At 47.1% G+C, this 20,674-nt stretch overlaps 1 protein-coding gene across 24 annotated transcripts in view; it reads left to right on the top strand.

Annotated features, from left to right (window-relative positions):
• MSI2 (musashi RNA binding protein 2) overlaps positions 1-20,674 on the top strand; it is a 339,949-nt gene that overhangs the window by 252,068 nt on the left and 67,207 nt on the right. For all 24 annotated transcript variants that reach the window (XR_003095321.1, XR_003095316.1, XM_014522719.2 and 21 more), the window contains exon 7: positions 14,469-14,551. Coding sequence is in view for 22 of the 24 variants with exons in the window: in XM_014522719.2 (XP_014378205.1) it covers positions 14,469-14,551 (83 nt within the window). In the remaining 2 variants the exon portion in view is untranslated. The remainder of the gene's footprint in view (positions 1-14,468; positions 14,552-20,674) is intronic.

Genomic DNA, 20,674 nt, shown 5'->3' with positions numbered 1-20,674 from the left:
GCTGCCTCCTTGCTGCGGTAGTTCCCTTTGTTCTTACCCACTACTTAGTGGCTGTGCAGCTTCAAAGTAATCGGACTAACTGATGGTTTCCAATTTAGAACAATAACCAGGGTCCCCGGGGAGGCAGAGATAGAAGCAGTATTGTCTAGTGATTAGCAGGGAGTGCTGGGAATTGGGACTCTGCCACTCATTTGTTGCCGATCTCGGACAAGTCACTCACCTTTGCCTGGCTCTCCCTGACGGCGGAAATGAAGGCGATCACTTCTTGTTCACAGTCCCACAGCCAGCAACCCCGGGAAACTTCACTTCATCTTGGGGAAAGTGCTCTAGGATCAAATAAAAAAAAAAAAATAGTGCTTTTTAACAGCAGTATGCAGCAGGCACTTAGGATCAGCAGGTCATGAAAATGAGGCACCAGCTATTTCTGGAGAGGTGCCCACGGCAGATGCCACCAAAGGCCGGGAGAGAACGGGCGCCGAAGTCGACTGGTAGCTGGGGAACGAGGCTGTCAGTCGGGAAACGTGGCTTCGAGTCCCATTGCTACTGACCCATTTCATGAAGCTGGCAAGTCTGTGCTAATCTCTGCCTCAGTTTCCCCATCTGTCAGTTTGGGATGATGCTCGTTGTCCTCATTAAGCACTCTTTCACTGTTGAAAAGCACACGCGTGTGTGTATGTATCAGGTGCAATTGCTCCATAGTCATAAATCTCTATTAAGTAGGGCCTGGGCAGGTAGAACATACTCTTCTTTGAGGGCATTTTATTTTTGCAGCTTCTAATGAAAAGGCTTGACTATCCTGTAAGCCAATAGGTTTGATACGGTCTTGACCATAGACATTAAAGGACTTGATAGGGAACAGGAAGCACGGTACATTTGGCTAGGTATAGCATTATTTTTTTTATTTTTAAAAATTAAGGGTTTGGGTTTTTTTAATTGATTTTTTTTTTTTTTTTTTTTGCCTTCCTGGTGTCTAAAGATATTTGTGTCTTTTTTTTTTTTTTTAAATGAAAGAGTCCTTATATAGTTGGAACCAGAGAGCGTTGGTCTTTACCGGGCAGGTTTTTGTCCCAAATGTTATCCAAGAGTTGGAAGTAAGGGGCTGTTAACAAAAAATAAACCTATGGTAAAGACTTGAAATGACCCAAATGCCCTCTTCTCTCATGAGTTGACTTTTCAGCCTTGTGTGATGCTATCAGTGCGTTAGCTCTCCATTTCTCCAGCAGATACCCAAATGCTAAGTTGCTCGTGCTTCCAACATAGGAAAGCCAAACAGAAAAGCAAGGCATACTGGAGGGGATGGAAGGGGAACAATCTTTCGGGCTCTTTTACTGATGCGAAAGAAGCAAAGAATCCTGACAAATGCATCTCACCCGTGAGGGTTTTTTTTCTGGGGTCACTGTTAATGGCTCTAAATGATCTGTGAATATGTTCATGCTTTTCTGTTAATTAACAATATGATAAAACTGGCATTTTGTAAGTTGCCACGTAGTGCGTGTTTTAGTCATTATGCACTCGACGCTCTGCTCTGATTTGGGAATGCTAATAGAATAACATTTTAATGAAGATTTGTTGCTATGAAAAATGCATCGTGAAAAGTTCAGGTGCTGCTCGCATTCAGACGGGGCGGGACATGAAACCGGGTTTCTTCTCTTTATACCGTGCGTTAAAACCCAGCGTAGTTGACACTATTTTGATTTCAAAGGGCAAAAGCGAATGCTGAGGGCTTGCATCTGGATGGTTTTCTGGGAAGGAGCAATTGTAAAAGGGCTCCTTCCCTTCTCCAGACATCCTAATTCTTGCTTAATTCACGTAGCTGTGCCTTGGTGTTGGTGCTCCGGGACGCCCTTCTCTTGCAGCCCGATAAGGTGGGAAGCAACTCAAGCAGATGCAGCCTGGCAGCTCTCGCTAGAACAGGACTAACTCGGGAAGAGTTAGCCCAAGAGGAGCTGACCGCAGGGAAAGCACGTGAGGTTGAAGAAGGAACGGGCCACGTGTTGCATTTTCGCAGACAATCCTATTGAACCAGCGCCGAAACACCTGGCGGCTCTCAAATTGCTTAAATAGACGTTGACCTGCCTGTCGGAGATTCTCGGCAGGGGCACGGCCCACCGCAGTCGACAGCAGCTCCATATGCTTCAAATCAAGCTGCTGCTTCGGTGCTGGGTTTTAGGCTCCCTGGTTTGAAAACGTTGGCCAGCATGTGTTCCCGAAGAGGGGGGCAGACCCCCATATCCAGGAGCTGTTAAGCAGAAGAAAACCACCTTCCAAGATGCTTGTTATCTTTTTACCCTTGAATGATTCCCTCTTGCAAACGCCATGCAGCTGCGGGGCGGGTGGAGCGGGGAACAAAAGCCGAGTCCCCCCCTTGGCAGTGCCTTTTATCCAGCTGCGTGGCTGGCCTCAGCTCTTTGCTTCCCCGCTGCGCTTGGATTGAAATGATGGCACCTTTTCTGGAGGTCTTGGTCGGAGGCACTTGTCTGCCGATTTTTAATTTTGAGAATTTGCTCCCATGTCCAGGAGTATATGTTGACACTTCTTAACAGTGGTAATATCTGTCTGGGTCTGTCATGAGAACCCGACCTGTTTTTTCCTGACGAAGTCAGGATGCAGGCACATACCAAATGGGTTTGTGAGCTAATCTTCTGCCTTGACGAGTGTCATTCACAGAAGCACTACTATGGAGCACACTTCAGAATGAAATGAGCCTGGTGTTTTCTAGCTTCGACTACAGGTGTTAGCCCTCTACCCCCTTCAGCGAACACAATGCTGGAATGGGACTCGATTCCCAGTGCAGCATGAGGTCTTCGAATCCAGTTCTCAGCGTGCCGAGCATATCTTCCTTTATTGTGTGTGCGTGTGCATGTGCATGCTACATGAGTTCTCCAAATCCAGTTCTCAGCATGCCAAGCATATCTTCCTTTATTGTGTGTGTGTGTGTGTGTACACTGTATATGTGTGTGCGCGCGCACATGTGGTCTCCAAATCCAGTTCTCAGCGTGCCAAGCATATCTTCCTTTATTGTGTGTGTGTACACTGTATATGTGTGTGTGTGTGCGCGCGCGCGCATGTGCATGCTACATGAGGTCTCCAAATCCAGTTCTCAGCGTGCCAAGCATATCTTCCTATAGTGTGTGTGTGTGTGTGTGTGTGTGTACACTGTGTGTGTGTGTGTGTGTGCATGTGCATATGTACATGAGGTCTCCAAATCCAGTTCTCAGCATGGCAAGCATATCTTCCTATACTGTGTGTCTGTACACTGTATATGTGTGAGTGCATGTGCACACGTACATGAGGTCTTCAAATCCAGTTCTCAGTATGCCAAGCATGTCTTCCTATACTCTGTGTGTGTGTGTGTGCATGTGTGTGTTACAAGTGTGTGTGCATATATCTCTGTTTCACACATGCCAGTGCCTGCACGTGGCTGAGTGAACGCGGCACGTTTGTGGTGACGGTCAGACGATTCTTCTCCCTGCCATGGACAAAATGCACATTTTTGGAACAAACAGACATGTGCCCACACACATTATTCCTGTCCGTGAGGTTGTTAATAGCACCAGACCATGGGTGTCCAGCATGCCTAGACAGCTTTATCACCTGCAAAGGTTCAGAAGCTCGTGGGAACACATCCATGGCTGTATCCCACCATTCCCAGGAGCCCTGAATCAAGTTGCTCACTGATCCTCAAGGAGGTTAACAGCACCAAATAGCTGAATGACTTGCCCAAAGGCATTCGGTCAGTCGGTGGCAGAGCTGTGGCTAAAACTCGGAGGCCTGGCTCCTCCACTCCTCTAGCCACCAGGTAGCTCCACGTCCAGGGCTTGGCCAGAGCAGATCCCCAGGTTCTTCCTTGAAGCCCTGGATAAACCTTTTTCTCCAGCGAAGTTGGGACGCCCATGCACTCAGTCAATACTTGTGGTTAAAACCATTTACTTTCCGAGTCAGTAAATTTAGCTTGCCTTTAAGGAAAAGGTTTTGGGACTGGCATTTACAACATCTGATTTCTGTGCTCCCTTCCCTCCCACACCCCCTCACGCAGGGTTTTATATTAATATTATTATAAGGTGATTTGACAGCCTCAGGTGCTAGATAGCTTACTAAGTAACTTTTTCCCTTCTGATTACGAGGGATGTGTGAATAAAGTAGAACCATATTGATTCACACCAATCTATGCATCGACTGTGTGAGAGCCACTTGCAATTCCCAGCAGCACCCGAAAGCTTTGCAACAGGGAGAAATATGACCAGGCAAGTTGAGAAAATAAATTAAACCAGTGTCAACTTTTCTTGTTTCTTCCCTCATTATTAATGGATGGAATGGGGCTCGTTTATCAAGAAGAGGAAAAATTAATTGACACGGGCTTTAATATTATTATGCCTGGCTTGTCTGGTCACATTTCTTCATTTTTTTTGAAAGGCATTTTATTACAGTTTACAGCGACCAGCTGCCAAAACCATTGGTGTAAACAAGAAAGCAGGTGCATAAATAATGCCACGGTGGAACTGGAGGTTTTTGTGCGTCTTGGCCAAAGTAACTTAAGTAGAGCAGGAGGGAGAGGCACAAAGCAACTACCAATTAGAGGATCAGGTACCAAGAAACACTATTAAAGCGGGGCATAAGGCCGAACTAATGTTTCTTCATTAGGTAGCCGTGCGTCTCCAACGCCTGGTATTCGGAGCAGTTTGCAGCCGTCAGACCCTCCGATCATGAGCCCGGAGTTAAATCCCGCTTTGGCTGGAGTGCTGGATGTTTTTGGAAGCGAGGGGAGCGTAATGCGGAGCGAGCGTAGATCTTGCTTGGTTGACGAGCGTGGCGTAATGTTCCCAGGCGAGGACAGCAGAGCTGCGGTGTGTTGCACGTGCAAGAGATGCACAAGGAAGCCCGCTCGTGCGCTGGCGGAAGAGCTGCCACCGTGCTGCTGCCTTGCTACTCTGCAGGGTACCTTGCTCCCGCATCCCTTCCCGCTGCAATGCTCTCCACTGCCCCTCGGATCAGTCCCACCTCCTCCCGTGCCGTGCTCCGCTTCCCCTTGCGTTCATCCTGCGGAGGTGGGAAAACTGGGTGGTGATTTGTATTACAGTAGTCCTTACAGGGCCCCATTCTGTAAGGCACTGTATAAACTTAGGAAGAGACCGAGCTTACAACTTAAACACGAGAAGCAAAGAACGGGGGCCGAGGAGCATTACCGATGAGGCTCTGAAGGATGCTGTGACTTGCTCCCAGGTTGTAAACCAAGCCTGTGGCAGCATCAGGAGCTAAACCAAATTCTTCCGGCTCCCAGCCTAGTACCGTACCCTCAAGACTGTTCTTCTCTCCCGAGTTTTCTGTGGCTGAAGACTTGTGCTAGAGTTAAAGGGCTTAACCTCCCGCATAGCCTCATTCTGAACCCCCCATAGCACTTGAGCACAGCCGCACGGTGTTGTGTGTATGGACTTGAGCGATCGAGACCTATATGTTTTCATAAAGTGGGTAAGTACCTTTTAATGCACTAAGCTGCTTTCAAATAATTTTAGTGATAATGGCCGCGCTGTGTGCGCCCACGTGTAGCTGGATACAGCTAGCTCTATCGCACAGACACGCACTCTCCGAGAAAATCCCAGCCATACCAAAACACTGCCAACTAACAAGGGAAAATAGATATATTTCATAGCAATGGTGTCGTCATCCCGGCTCTGGTTTACTAAATCTGACATAAAACCTCTTCAGTAATGACAGAAGTGTGAAATATAGCAGACTCCAAGCGTGAAAAAACAAAATGCAGCACACGGGAGCATTGACACTTGGCATCTTTGGCATGGCTTGTTAACATTATTTATGGCTGCTACAGTTTTTTAATTGTTTTAATCTTTTCTGGTTTCAGTCGCTTACTCTGAACAGCGTCGCCTTTATTTGTGGGACGCTGTAGTCTGAAGTCACTACAGACGGACTCTGTTTTGCCATGCGGATGGAAGGGGCTCCATGAAATGTGCTTGGCTAAGCAGGATCAACGGTACCTTTTCAGTGCAAAGGATGCGTGCCTGGGGGCATACCCAGTCCCTTCAAACATCCAAGCTGGCCTTCGCAGCGGTGTTGTGAATGTTTGCAGTGAAAGCCAAAGTTACTGAAAGCCTCGGGGGTCTACCGCTACTGGGTTAATAGCTCCGTTTTGCCAAAACGCTTGCTCTCGGGTTTGAATTTTATATGCGAACCTTTCTCCCAGTGAAAAGTGCCCTTTTGTCCAGTTCAGAATCTTTGTAAAATTGAAGCGTGCAAATAGCAGTTTCTTTAAATACGCGCCTGAAATAAAATCACGGGAAGTTGTGTGCTCAGCTTCTTGAGGGATATCTCTCCCATCCCTCCTGGTTTTTATCAGAGGGCCGGAGGTTAACAAGGTTCTCCTGTCTTTTTTTGACTGGTTAGCTCTTCAGGGCAAGTAACTTCATTGAATACATGTCTGTTCAGCACCAAGTGCAAAGGACCCCTGATGCAGTGCAAAAGAAAGGTAAATAATATCTATTATTAAAAACACTGCCGTTTAAATGCCCAGTGGCCCCACAGCCAACAGAAAACTGGGACTCAACCGTACCCTATCACGGTCATTGCCCAAGACTTAGTCCCCGTACACCAAACGTTACTGGGAGTAGCTCAGATAGATTTAAGACCCCATTTTTAGGGGGGCGGGCAGAGGAAAGGGGCAATGGTATTTTCAAGCTTTTCAGAAAAGCTGCTCGGGGTGGATTTGTTTGCTTGGATGAAGAGGACTTACTCTCAGGCTGAAAAGCTGAATTATCAGTGATGTCAAGAACCTGCACATTTGTTTTTTCAAGCTGAAGGTGGGAGGAGATGCTCCACGCTTGCAAAAAGTCAGACCCTGTGCATTTTAGTTTGATCAACGGAGGCAAGGACTTTCCGTGGTCAAGATCAGGGGCAGGCAGTTATTTTGGGCAGTGGGCCGCTTCCTGAGTTTTGGCAAGCCATCGAGGGCTGCATGACAGGCAGCCCGGGGCAGATAAATTTTAATTTTCTAAATTTTTTAGGGGCCCCGCGGGCTGGATGGGATGGCCTGGCGGGCCACATTTTGCCCACCCCTGGTCTAGAGTCATAAGATTGCAAGGGTTGGGTTGGGTTTGCTTTTAAGGGAAGGGGTGGGGAGCAATTTAGCTGCTTTATCAATATGGTGGGGAAAGGGGATAACTAATACATTTTTCGTCATAAAAAGTATGGGCTTTCGGCATAAAACCTGGTCTTCGTGTTTGAAGGAGATGCATTGTCCCCAAACTGGAAGCATCTTATGGGTTCCTTTTTCTTCTTGGTGGTGAAAATCCAAAATATCTTTATTCTAACATCTCGTGGCAGCGTACCTGCAGTTCTTAGTTCAGGTCGCTCATCTGTAGACGAAGTCCTCCACGCGGCTTCCTTTCCTATGATGCACTGAGGTCATGCAACTGTTGTGATACACCATCTTCTCTCCAAGGAGGAACGCCCATAGATAGACCAGGCTCTCTGGTCAGTCTGTCGAGGAGACTACTCCCCAAGAGGAGCAGTGGGGTGGCATCTCAGAAGTGAGGAGTTTGATTCCCTCCCGACTCCCCACCTTCTTCCCCCAATGAAACAATGCATCTTCCAGGCAACCCCTGCAATTGCTGATTGACTCTCATTGTGAGCAGAAGCTCATGGCCTACATGTGAATGTCTTGCTCTTCTGAACCCATAATACAGAAGAAATGTAGAAGTATTGGCTCTTTTCTGCAATCGCGTTGCCTGCATCAATCAATACCCCTGAAGATATAGCAGGCCCTCGTTTCAGTGTCTATTTAGTGGCCATTAGCCAGCACATGAATAGGCTGAAATGTTTTTTTGAGCAAATGCCTACCGGAGGATTTTTTTTCACCTGAAGGTCATGAATTCATGTCTCCGTTTCCTTCAGTGCTCTCACTTGGCTCAGATGCTCTCATGTGGGGGCATTTTGTTTTCCTCTTTATTTTGTTCCTCTTCTTTGTCTTTTCTTTTACAGAAAGGATTATTTAAATGAATATTCAGTTTTATTCATTTGAATAAAAAAACCCCAACCGTTTGACTCTGTTAAATGCTTATCTCTTAAATAGAGCTTGTTAGCTTCCAATAATAGCTTCATTCAGGAGGATGCAGTATAATTTCATTTTAAAATGTGCGCTCCTTGACAACCGGAATCCTATTTCTGTCACCGTTTTAAACAGCCGTCTTTGTTTCGTGTTAATCTTTTTCGTCCACTTTCTGCAGAACATTTTTTGTTTTTTGTTGACTCTTGGTACCTCTCATAAGAAATAATCATCATTTAATCCAGGAAGGTTTGTAAGAGTTTGGGTAATTTAAAAATGAGTGTGTATTCATTATGCTGACTAATGGGGCATTCATACAGTAATATTTTTCCTTGTGCAGTTGTTTAAAAGTTGGAAGCAGATTTTTTTAATTTTTTTTTTTCCCCCGCTTTTCAATTTTGAACACATTGCAGATTATCTTTGTGAGGTTTTTTGATTCCAGATGGGCTTGCTGCATTTAAAGAGCGATATGATCTCTTGGTTAATGTCCTATGGATTTTAAGTGATTGGAATCTGTTGGTGGCTTTCCAATCAGCTAAGCGTCAGTGGTTATAAAGGTAAAACATTGAATGTGGAGCCATTGATTTTTATTTATTTATTTATTTATTTTTTCTCCCCTTCCCACAGTCTGGTTTGCAACCTAGCAGTCTGATCCTGCCGGTCCTTGGGGCAGAGGTAGGGTGGGAAGGGGACAGGCCTCGTGCTGGCTTGACGCCGAGTAGACCGCACCTTGCCATTCCTGGAGATCCATACTTGCACTTGAACTTCTTTGGAAGCTATGGGGCTAATAATGCCGGATAGACATCCGTGGTTTCGGGGAGCGTGGGTATTTCAAACTTCAGCCCATCCCTTCGCATTTGTCTTCACTTGCCCCAAATAACCAAGGTAAGTGCGTTCCCTACAGCAATTCAAGGCAGCTGCCTACTGCAGGGAGGTAAAATCCCTCTCCGATTTTCCTAGACCTCTTTAAAACAGGGCTTGGCAACCAGAGTGAATGGTGATCTCTTCTAACAACCCAGTATGATTTGCCATTTGAAATACGCAGATGCGGCATGGTTTTAAACATAGCTACTTCGTGCATTCAGGCTGAAGATGATGATTGAGTGGCTTTGCCAGGTTGGTCATTTCCAAAGAGACTAGGTTAGCATGCTAGGAGTTTTCCATAGATTCATAGATGTTAGGGCCGGAAGGGACCTCAATAGATCATCGAGTCCGACCCCCTGCATAGGCAGGAAAGTGTGCTGGGTCTAGATGACCCCAGCTAGATACTCATCTAACCTCCTCTTGAAGACCCCCAGGGTAGGGGAGAGCACCACCTCCCCTGGGAGCCCGTTCCAGACCTTGGCCACTCGAACTGTGAAGAAGTTCTTCCTAATGTCCAGTCTAAATCTGCTCTCTGCTAGCTTGTGGCCATTATTTCTTGTAACCCCCGGGGGCGCCTTGGTGAATAAATACTCACCAATTCCCTTCTGTGCCCCCGTGATGAACTTATAGGCGGCCACAAGGTCGCCTCTCAACCTTCTCTTGCAGAGGCTGAATAGATCCAGTTTCTCTAGTCTCTCCTCGTAGGGCTTGGTCTGTAGCCCCTTAACCATACGAGTGGCCCTTCTCTGAACCCTCTCCAGGTTATCCGCATCCCTCTTGAAGTGCAGCGCCCAGAATTGCACGCAGTACGACTCATGTTCATCTTGGAGTCTGCTAGGACTCCAAGATCCCTTTCCACTTCCGTGCCACCCAGCAGGTCATTCCCTAGGCTGTAGGTGTGCTGGACATTTTTCCTCCCTAGGTGCAGCACTTTGCATTTCTCCTTGTTCAACTGCATTCTGTTGTTTTGTGCCCACTTGTCCAACCTGTCCAGGTCTGCTTGCAGCTGTTCCCTGCCCTCCAGCGTGTCCACTTCTCCCCATAGCTTTGTGTCATCTGCAAACTTGGACAGAGTACATTTCACTCCCTCGTCCAAGTCACTGATGAAGACATTAAAGAGTATCGGTCCAAGGACCGAGCCCTGTGGGACCCCACTGCCCACACCCTTCCAGGTCGAAGCCGACCCATCCACCACGACTCTCTGGGTGCGACCCTCCAGCCAATTCGCCACCCACCGGACTGTGTAGTCATCCAGGTCACAGCCTCTTAACTTGTTCACCAGTATGGGGTGGGATACCGTATCGAAGGCCTTCCTGAAGTCTAAGTATACGACATCCACCCCTCCTCCTGTGTCCAGGCGTTTCGTAACCTGGTCATAAAAAGAGACTAGATTGGTCAGGCACGATCTGCCTGCCACGAACCCGTGCTGGTTTCCCCTCAGCATAATTTGTCCTGCCGGGCTCTCGCAAAAGTGAGCCTTGATAATTTTTTCAAAGACTTTGCCAAGGATGGAGGTGAGACTGACTGGTCTATAGTTGCCCGGGTCCTCCAGCATGGACATTTCGAAGGAGACTAGGTTGCATTGGAAGTGTCACCTTTGTAGCAACCTCTTCGTATTTTCTTACCAGAGGCCCAAGCTTTTATGGGTTTTCTTGGACCTATGCTTCAACCGCAGTAACTTGACTGAAGCATACAAGTGACCACCTAGAAGTCAAGAGGGGGAACCTCACCCCTTCCTCTCCCCATGCAAAAAGCTGTGTCCTACAAAAACCTTTACAAGGGTGTACTTGAGAAGTACTGTCCCTTCTGTGGAAAAGTCTGTTCGAACTCAGATCGGTCTTCTCCTGACCTCTTTTCTGTCCACTCGTGCACAAACCCTTCCTGCGGTCTTACTGTTTTGCTTTAACCACCACTTTAAACTAACAAATCCATTGTAGATGAGCACGCGCCCCGTCAGCAAAATGATTGCACAGTTAAAGAACGGCACTTATTGATGATTAGTTGTTCTGTTACTTCTTTGCTTTTCCACAAGAGGAATAAATCAAGGTTTTTAGACATAATCAAGTTTGTTTTCTTTCATCAAGCCAAATAGACAGGCCTGTTGGAAATGGCGTGGATCTCTTAAAAACCTGCAAATGAGTGTTGACACCAGTGGATTGTTGTGTTATCCTTGTTACAAAATCACAATGCGGGATGGCTATCTTCTTTAATCAGGCAAATCATTTTTTGATAAATCTGTATTTCAGCTGTATGGAGGCAGGCAGGAAATAACTCCCGAGTTAGACGGTGTAATGGTTTTGGTGGTGTAGGTTGTAGCCGTGTTGGTCTAAGGACATGGGCAGACAAGGTTCTTTGGGTAAATGTGATATCTTTTATTAGACCGACTTGTAATGATTTTGGTGGGTTTTCAGGCAGTGTTAGGCGTATGAACTGTAAGTAAGTGCCCCTCCTTTTCTCAGTCCTATTGGCAGGCGTGGGGAGGGTCAGTGGGCCAAAAGAGATCCTCCATCACAGTGTTCACTAATGAGTTAGTAATGATGATGATTCTGGTGCTCAAACAATTGACGACTTGAGGAACTGGACTAGACGTTTCGTTGTGCTGGGCAAAAGGGGTGCTGTCCTCACAGCACCAACAATTGCCTAACACAGCGTGGCACCCAGGTCCCACGCAGGTTGTATTCGGTCGTCACAAAAAAAGAGAAAGAAAAGGTTAGTCTGAACTGGACTCCTGTTGAAGGAACAATTCGATGGCGCCATTCAGAAGGCAAAGGAGCCAGGCATCCAGTAAGATGGCTCGAGATGTGGTGTGCTTGAAGTTCACCGTGAAACGCCTTCCTGCGACGGCTTTGGATTTTAATGCCATGTGCTTGCTAGGTGTTGTTTCTAAACGGGCTGCGAAGCACGCCCATTGCTGGGGGCTCAGCCAGGCGGGGCGAGAGGAGGGGAGAAGCGGTCAGCAGCACCGGAGAGACGGCGTGTTCCTAAACAAATGGCCCCGTGGGTGCTTTAACCTTGCCAGCTCCCTCTAATCACCGCAGCTCCCACGAAGGAGGGCAGGCTTCTGCAAGTTTGTGAATAAGCAACCGTGGATGTTCAGCTGCAAGGACGCTGTTTGCAGAATGTGTTTTGTTGTTTTATTTTGGCAGGCTTCATCTAGTTTCGTGCTCGCTCGTAGGCAGAATTTTTAGCACATTTTATTTCACGTTTAAAGCAACCAAGGCATGTTAATACAAGGCCTCGCTTTAGCAATTTTGCTGCCAGCTCCTGGATGAGAAGGGCTAGGTTTGGAGTGGGAAGGACCAGGTTTGTGGATTAGCAACCCAAGCTCTGGCCAGGGCAGACTCTTCTCCCCCGTCACGAGCCTGCTGAGGTTTGTGCCATGGGAGGAATGGATTCTCAGCTGGCGCGAGTCAGCGTGGCCTCGGAGCAGCCACACCAGCTGAAAGTCTCATCCAAGGTCTGTGTGTGTGCGGGAATGAGATGTTTACTTGCTCACGTGCAGCTGGCTTACTTTTGCAAAAGTATTTACATAAAACAAACCAGACAGCATTGAACTTGCTTATCTGTCTTCCCTTCCCCATCATTTTGGTTTGATTTAAAGCATAAGTTGCAATCGACTGGGTATGCAGACTTCATTTATGCTTGTGCACTGAATATATATATATATATATATAGATATATATAGATATAGATATATATATAGATATAGATATATATATATGCATGCATGCATGCATGCATGCACACATACGCACACAAGGTTCTTTGGGTAAATCCGATATCTTTTATTAGGCCAACTCAAATAGTTGGGAAAATTCATCTTAGCAAGCTTTGGGGCACAACCTACACCCCTGAATATGAAAATGGATGGATGGATGGATGTTCAAGGGTATTTATCTATATCTAGATATAGAGATGTTCAGGGGTATGTATCTATATCCAGCTAGATAGATATTCATATTCAGGGGTGTAGGTTGTTCCCAAAAGCTTGCTAAGAAGAATTTTCCCCACTCTTTTTTTCCAACTACATACACCTGAATATAGATATAGATAGAGAGAGATCAATATAGATATTGATATAGATAGAGATGTATTCAGGAGTGTGTGTGTGTGTGTGTGTGTGTGTATATATATATAATGTAACATAAAGAATACTGTAAGGTGTCCTCCACTAGGCATAAAAATGCTGGCAGGGTGTATGTATAGGTATATAGATAGATGCATCTCTCTGGATGGATGAATGGATGGATGGATGTGTGTATTTATATCTATATTTCTATCTAGATAGCTAGATATCTGTCCATATAGATAGATCCTGCCAGCATTTTCCTGGCTAGTGAAGTTCTTGGTACTATTATGGAGGACACCTTACAGTATCCTTTATGTTATCTTCAGATGTTTTAATAGTTCTTCTCAGAGAAGCAGCCAGAACCCCTTCATTTTTCTTTTCCTTTCTTTTCTTTCTTCGCCAAACGCAGTGGGGGAGGAAGCGATATGTAGACTTGTAGTTGGCTGCCAAAACTCTTTGGTGTGGTGCATCTAGGACTGTGTGGACCCAACAGAGTGAATACAGTGTACAGCTGCCGGGCAAACAGCATGCATCAAGCAACCTTAAACCGGCCCAAATCCATAGGTCCTTTTGAAGCAGCACTAGAGAAAAGATGAGTGATCAGATCAGAGGCCCTTAAACTTTAATAGTTTCTTAAAGGCCTCAGGATGTCCTGATGAGGCATTAGAGGAAGCAATTCAGGAAGAAAGGGACAAATAACTACCTCCGGATCTCGGCTGACCCTTAGGGTTGACTGTATCAGTGTGCTGAAAGGACAAGCCTAGACCTGCAGTGATCCAAGAAGCACTTATTACACTGACTGCTTCCCTGTGAGAGCAGAGCCGGCGTCTTTTGACCCTTATAAATAACAGATGAGTAAATTCCTTGTTTGCTCAGAGGCGACCGTAAACACCAAGTGCTGCTACATGTTTGTGAAATCATTAATTTTTTTTTTCCCCCTCTTGACGGCGGTGGTGATGGGGAAATGAGGAATCATTCTCTCTCGCTCCCTGAGCATGTTTTTCTTTTGTCACTTAATGAATCTTCCCTAATGGAGAAGTCCCACAGAATTTAGCAGGAGGTGAAATCAATAGAGTTCCTTAGATATGAAACAAGGATTACTCTAAAATCCTATAAGATGTAATGGAGAATTACATCCCTTCTGTAAGTTGGAGCGATCCTGCAGCAGAGATAGAGCTGTCCATTAAATGCTATCGAAAGAACCAAAGACTCTCTATAGGAAAGGTTTAATTCTGCAATAGAGTCTATAGAAAACCGGTGACAGATTACTATTAAATTTCTCTAATTCTGCTTTGTTCCCTAATAATCTATAGGAGCTTTTCCTGAGGGCTCAATGGATTGCGGGTGTGTGCCTGTGTGTGCACACGCGTGCAAAACTTAACCGAGGTCCGCCCACCTGTAGATGCTTTGTTGAAAAGAAATCTCTGTTTTTATAACATAAGTGTATCATTAATATTTTTCCTCCTTTCTCTCTGTAAATAGGATTTGGCTTCGTCACTTTTGAAAATGAAGATGTGGTGGAAAAAGTCTGTGAAATTCATTTTCATGAAATCAATAATAAAATGGTAAGTTTTTTTTTCCCATATGCACATCAGCAGTAGAGAGCTCTCTCCATTTATCACAGAAATGTGCTGGGGGAACGTTCTCCATAAAAAAAAAAAAATAATTGTGTTTTTTAGACATACTTTGTCTGATTTTTGATATTCTTGGTGGAGTTGAGCATGGATTTATGAACCTGGATTATTGGGCTCTTACTTTTTCCCCCGGCTCTCAGGTCATACAGGGAGAGTTGGGGACGTGGCAATCACCGCTCCATGTCAGAGCTGTGATCTGCCTAGTCACAGTGTCCTGTCTGGACCTAGGTGGGGTTTAGAGGATAGAGCGCTAACCAGGAATAGCAATAGGGTGGCATGGGTGTAAGGCAGAAATAATTTGGCTCTACGGGTTCAAGATGACCCGAACCAGGCTACTCAGGCTTAGTTTTTTGTTTTTGATGGGTCTGGCTCCTGCGTTCCCCTGCCGGCCCTGTGTAATCCCGTTCTCCTGGGAAACACGAGGGAGCCCCTTCGTATGGGTGCTCCGAGGGCTCGTCTCCCCCCAGGAAAACCTGTGAAATCATCCTTGCAGGACTGCAGCTCTTCTGGCCGCCCTCCTGCGCAGGTGAGCCCGAAGGCTGCCTTATTCTGTCGTTGTCCGCCAGAGGGAGCCAAGAAAAGTCACGGGACTCTGTTGTTTGACAGCTCTCCTGCATCAGAGCCCCCTTTGAAAAAGCCTCAAGCTTCATCTGCCCCAATCTGAAAACAAGACTTTTTGTGAAGCTTCATCCAAACTCTGGTCTTCTCCTGGGGAGCAGGTTGCTCTCCTAGTAAAGCCACTGAAACAGATGAAAAAGAGCATTTGTATTTCAATCGATGCAATAACTTTGATATTTTGAGTTTAAAATATTCTTTTTTTTTTCCCTTTGTCAAAACAGCCCTTGCTTCTCAAACATGTATTCAGATATGCATTGTATATTGGTCTGATATGTGTTCACAGACTTTAAATTCAATAATAGAGCTTTTAGTGTGGATAAGATCAAAGCAATCTCCTTAGCATATGCTAGAGGCCTGATTCAATATTTGACTTGCTAATTTTTCCCTGGGCACTGAAATAATATTCTTCATATTGTTCCTCGCTGCAATATGCATCTGAAATGAAAGTAACGGTTCCTTTGCATACTATATGTTGAGATGTCAAGACCGGACTTGAAAGGTGGGGGCGACACAAAGAATTGCTCTATTTTGCTCTGGTGACTCTCTCTAGCTTAGACTCTTTCCTAAATAAGCCACTCATCCAGCTAGAGTTTCCTCTTTCAGCCAACTGCTGCGTAACCCTATAGCCACCAATGATGACATGTGGGATGAAACGGGTATCGATGGGAACCGTCAAAAATAAGTAAATAATAGCCCACCGCTCATTCAGTGTGTGCAATTATTAAATGCTGTTCATCTGATACGTCACTTGATTAACTTTTTCTTTTTTTTTTTTTTTTTTTTTTAAAACAAGAGCTACGACTGACCATAATTAAAAAAGAATTAAAAGGGTATACGATGTGCCAGTGAGGAAGAAAAGAAAAATTACCGTCCCAACAGCAGGCATTTCCTTCTCTCTCTCTGTTGATGTATCAGAGAGAACTCTAGTTATTTCATGCAGTGTTTTGGGGTTTTTTTGTAGATTCAGGACCAGGATTCTTAGATTCAGAAGGCTCTTAGTTGTTGTAAATTAATGTTGGTCCTTTGACTTCAGCGCTGGCCCTCAGTGAGCTACAGAGCGTAATTCAGATTTGCATGTAAAAAAAAAAAAAGGAGAAAATTGTGGGGTGAAGGCTGATTTAATTGCAGTGATGTCATATTTAGCAGGAGCAACTGAGGGAGCGGCAGCCGGAGACACCGTGGCTTGGTGTGTTTGCCGTAGAAATGGCATGTCTGCCTGAAGAAGTTCAAACAGACACGTGTATGTGTGTGTCTGCGCGTTGTGTATCTAGTTGAGATTTAATTGCAGACTTCAACTCCCTGCAGGAGGTTGCAAAGAGGACTGTTCTCAGTGGGGGCAGGTGACAACGTGGAGCAACGGGCTCAAGTTGCAGCAAGGCAAGTTTAAGTTAGATACTAGGAAGAATTTTCTCACTAGGAGGGTAGTAAAACACTGGGACAGGTTACCCAGAGAGGTGGTGGACTCTCCATCCTTGGAGGTTTTTAAGACCTGGATAGACAAAGCCTGGGCTGGGCTGAGGTAGTTGGGGCTGGTCCTGCTTGGAGCAGGGGTTTGGACTAGATGTGACCTCCTGAGGTCCCTTCCAACCCTCGTTTTCTACATTTCTAAAGCCAACGCAGGGCATTTTTGAAAATTTCACATCCATGGTAGAACATTTCCTGCAAACGTTTGTCTTTCTAATGTGCCCTAACAGCAAGTGCAGCTCCTTCCTTCACTAAAGCCAGCTTTCCAGTTCAACAATGACTGGCTTAACTGCTTCTCCACTCCAGCGTGGTTCAGAGTCCGATTCCTCCCCTTAAGGCTACTCAAAACTTCCTCCAACTTTTTTAGTGCTGCTGGACTAGGGACCACTCCTGTGCTGAATTTGCCTTTTTAATGGGCCTGTAACTCTCTCTCAGCCTAATACATGCTCCTCACTTCGGGGCCAAAGCAGAACTGCCCAAAGAAACGGGCACTGACACGCAGACTAGCCAACTTCTTGTGATGGAGGGTGAGAAGTGAGTCCGTGCTTATTGGACTTTGCCCCTAGAGACAAGGATCAAGGTGGAAAGGAGACAGGTTTTGGGCCAGGAATCGCAAGCCTGTGATTCACCAGCAAAGCTTACATTTCACCTGCTCCCAAGGGCCTGTCCAATGTTACCGTGCTAATCTCACACGGTCCCGCGGCAAGACGTGGCTGGTGGGGGGGACGGGAAATGTCGAGGGACCTTTTCACAAGTGGGTGCACAGTCTACAGGGAGGAGATTGGGGGGAAAAATAGAAGACGGCGTGAAAATGCCATTGACAGAGGAGGGAGCAAGATTGTGCAGGCCGGCACTGTTTTGTTGTCACGGATAATTAAAATGAGCCCTCCTCCCCAGCCTTTCGTGCTTGCTCCATCCAAGATACCGCAGCCCCGTTGCTCGGAGTGTCTTTTCTTGTCACCGCTTTCACAGCACTAATTTTGAAAGCTGCCCAGGAGAGAGGAGATGATGCACGATCCAGTCATGGGACTGACTCATCACGTTGCTGATGTGTCTGCGGATTAATTACCAGACCCGGGAAGGAGACGCAGAGCCTGTGCATGCGTGTGTGAGAAGGGGAGCGGGCACTGATGGTTTAAAGACCAAACGTGGCTTGTCGTGGGTCATTGACTCGGGGGAGTGCTTAAGTGGAACGGCGAGGAACCCACGGTGGGCTGACCGTCACGTAGTCCGTGTGCACCGTGCGTGCCCCTCTGCCGACAAAAGGAGTCGTGACGGTGCCCCGTTTAGAGAGCATTAACTGGCGAGCTCGAGCCGTCGCAGCTCGTGCTTTTCGCTGCAGAGGTGCTCAGCTCGGTCCCTGCTGCCCAGGCCGAGGGGGCGGCTGGCACCATTGCACCCGGAGCGTTACCCGCCCGGCGGCTCGTAACGCCGAGATCTCCCTCGTCTCCACAATGTTGTCATTTCCCATCGTGGCGGGGGAGGTAGCTGGGCGACTGTTGCTCACGAGCCTATTTCTAGCATCGCTTCTCACTTTGTAAGCTATTTTTAGCCCACCCATTCTGCTTCTGTTGCCATTTATAAAGCTTCGAATGTCAAATGCAATATTAAACGAGCAGTATGGGAGCGAAGAGAAAATGCCAGCGAGGCATTTAATAAATGAAACTTGGAATTTATGTAGGAGCGAAAGATTCTCTCCACGCATTAAGGGAAGCAAAACAAAGCCAGCCCCCAAATGTGGTCTTCCTACACAAGCCAGGCTGTTTTGCAAAGAGAAATGAAGCATGTTATTTACCTAGAGGAACGGGGGATATGGTGACGGGGGCAAATTCCTTCCCTTTGCATGCACAGTTTGCCTCCAGCCCCGCTGTGCTTGGCATCGGAAAGAACCGGCAGTCCCATCCCTAGGCTTGCAGTCTAGGGCAGATCAGAAGAGTTGGAGGCAAAGAATGGGCTTTCATACGAATTAATACGTGCAACAGCTATTGGATTTGTGCTGTGCTTCCGTGTGGTCTCTCAGGTGCCCCAGCAAAGTGGCGTCTGGTCGCTTTTTGTTGGTGACGGTCCTTCGTACCCGTGCACGGACCGCTTCCATGATCCCGTGATGTTGGTGGCAGGAAGGGACTTGTCTTTTGACCTCCTGTATCTGATTGGGGGAGGGGGGCACTCCTATGGGGAAGTTCGAGCTCTTTGCTTAAACTGAAGCTTCTCGGTTCCCCGGGAACTAAACCGTGACCCAGAAATGGTGGGACTGCCACCCACATTGGGTGCCCCGGCAATGACGGGGAACAGATGAGGTGAGATATGCCTGGCAAGTCATGCTCCTTGCTGTAAGGAAGGCAACCTCCCCTGATGCATGAGAAGCGAGACCTACTCCCCTAGCTAGCAGGTACATCAAAGGCAAGCCTTTCAGAGCTGCAAACCCTGCTTCAGTCCTGACCTCAGAGGCACCTTGTCTTGGGACAAGCGGTCATTTCAGCCACAGTGAAGTGCACATCCTCCTTCCTGAGGCTCCCTTATAGGTGGCCACATTCAGATGCTTTTTCTCCAGTGGCCTCATCCAAAGCTACTGATGTTGCTGAAAGGCCCCTCGTGGACTCTGCTCATCCGTGGCTCAAGGTCTGAGTACCTAGTCACTTGTTAATACATGGGAAATGCCAACCCGAGCAGTTCGGCGGATTGCTCTTAACTGAGCTATGAGAACTGGCAGCCAGAGGCGAATAACCATGCCCCTTGGTCCTCATCGCTGCAGCAATGCGCGCTTGTGTTGATGACAGCAGCCTGCCCTGAAATGGGCTCCATTGCTGCTTAACATCCCGTGGCACTGGAGACGGGTGCATCCTTCTGGTTTATTTTGTGCCACGGTTGCCGTGGGCTCCAGGGTGAGGAGGCTGGTGCTAAGGATGTCTGTAGGTGCCCCTCCGAGTAGGACCGGGTGAAGGCCGAGGGAGAGGGGAGGCTAGGCGGGGGTGAAGGAGGTGTTACAACAGAGAGCGCTGAGGGATTCTGCGGGTCTGTCTGCTCGGTCTGGGACGCGCGATGCCAGGCAGCAGCTGCCTCGGAGACTGCAAGGCGACGTCGATCCGAGAGCCCCATCTGTCAAGTGAAGGACACTGCAGAACGCCTGCAATCTGGATGCATTCCTCCAAAACGAAGGCAAAAAAAAAAAAAAAAAAGGGCAGCGTAGACATCCGGACGTGCTTTTTGCCGACGCAGGCTCCGGTGATGATCTCCTTGCTGGGTTTTCAAAGAGAGCTGGACGAGGGGCACGGGGCAAAGAGGAGTTGTCAAGTACCCCGCTCATTGAATTGAAGCGACGGGTGCTAGAAAATACGGGGGACACTGTTCCATTGTATCCCGAAGCCACAGACCCACCTCCTCTCCCCCCGACCCTTGGTATAGTTCGAGCACATCCAGAGGCTGTTTATCCCATGGTCTGCACCCCTGTTTTGCCAAACACTGAATGCATTTTCTTCAAGGCTCCTAACATTGCCCTCCGTTCCCTGGGGTAGCACCATCTTTATAGCATTACTAGGTGAATATAGATTTCTGTATTACACGAGCAATCATTGTGCCTTGCAGTCGCATGAGTGACATCGAGTCTCGGAGGTAATCTAATCCAGCTAGCTGTGAATTCAGCTTCGCTGGCAGGACAAGGTGGCCTTGTCTTTGGGTGGTAAAGCAGGTTTTTGTGCATTGTGAACACCTTCGCCTCCCCCAAAATAGCTCTGGTTTCCTCCATTAAGCTGTTTAGCCATTTTTTTCCTGCAACATCTTGGCGTTGAGAGCTGACAGCTCATTTTGTTGCGCCGGGTACAACGGGCTTTTGACTCCTTCTTTTCAGCCCACGGCTCCAGCAGGTTTGGCTGTTCAGGCTTGACCCGAGACTGCTTCAGTGTAAGGTTAATCCTCAAGGCCAGACTAAACAAAAACTGTATTTTAGCCTCGGCCATTTTCTCCCCCCCCCCTCCC

Source organism: Alligator sinensis, unplaced genomic scaffold (assembly GCF_000455745.1).
Source record: "Alligator sinensis unplaced genomic scaffold, ASM45574v1 scaffold118_1, whole genome shotgun sequence".
Taxonomy (NCBI): domain Eukaryota; kingdom Metazoa; phylum Chordata; order Crocodylia; family Alligatoridae; genus Alligator; species Alligator sinensis.
This window is presented reverse-complemented; position numbering and strand designations above follow the sequence as displayed.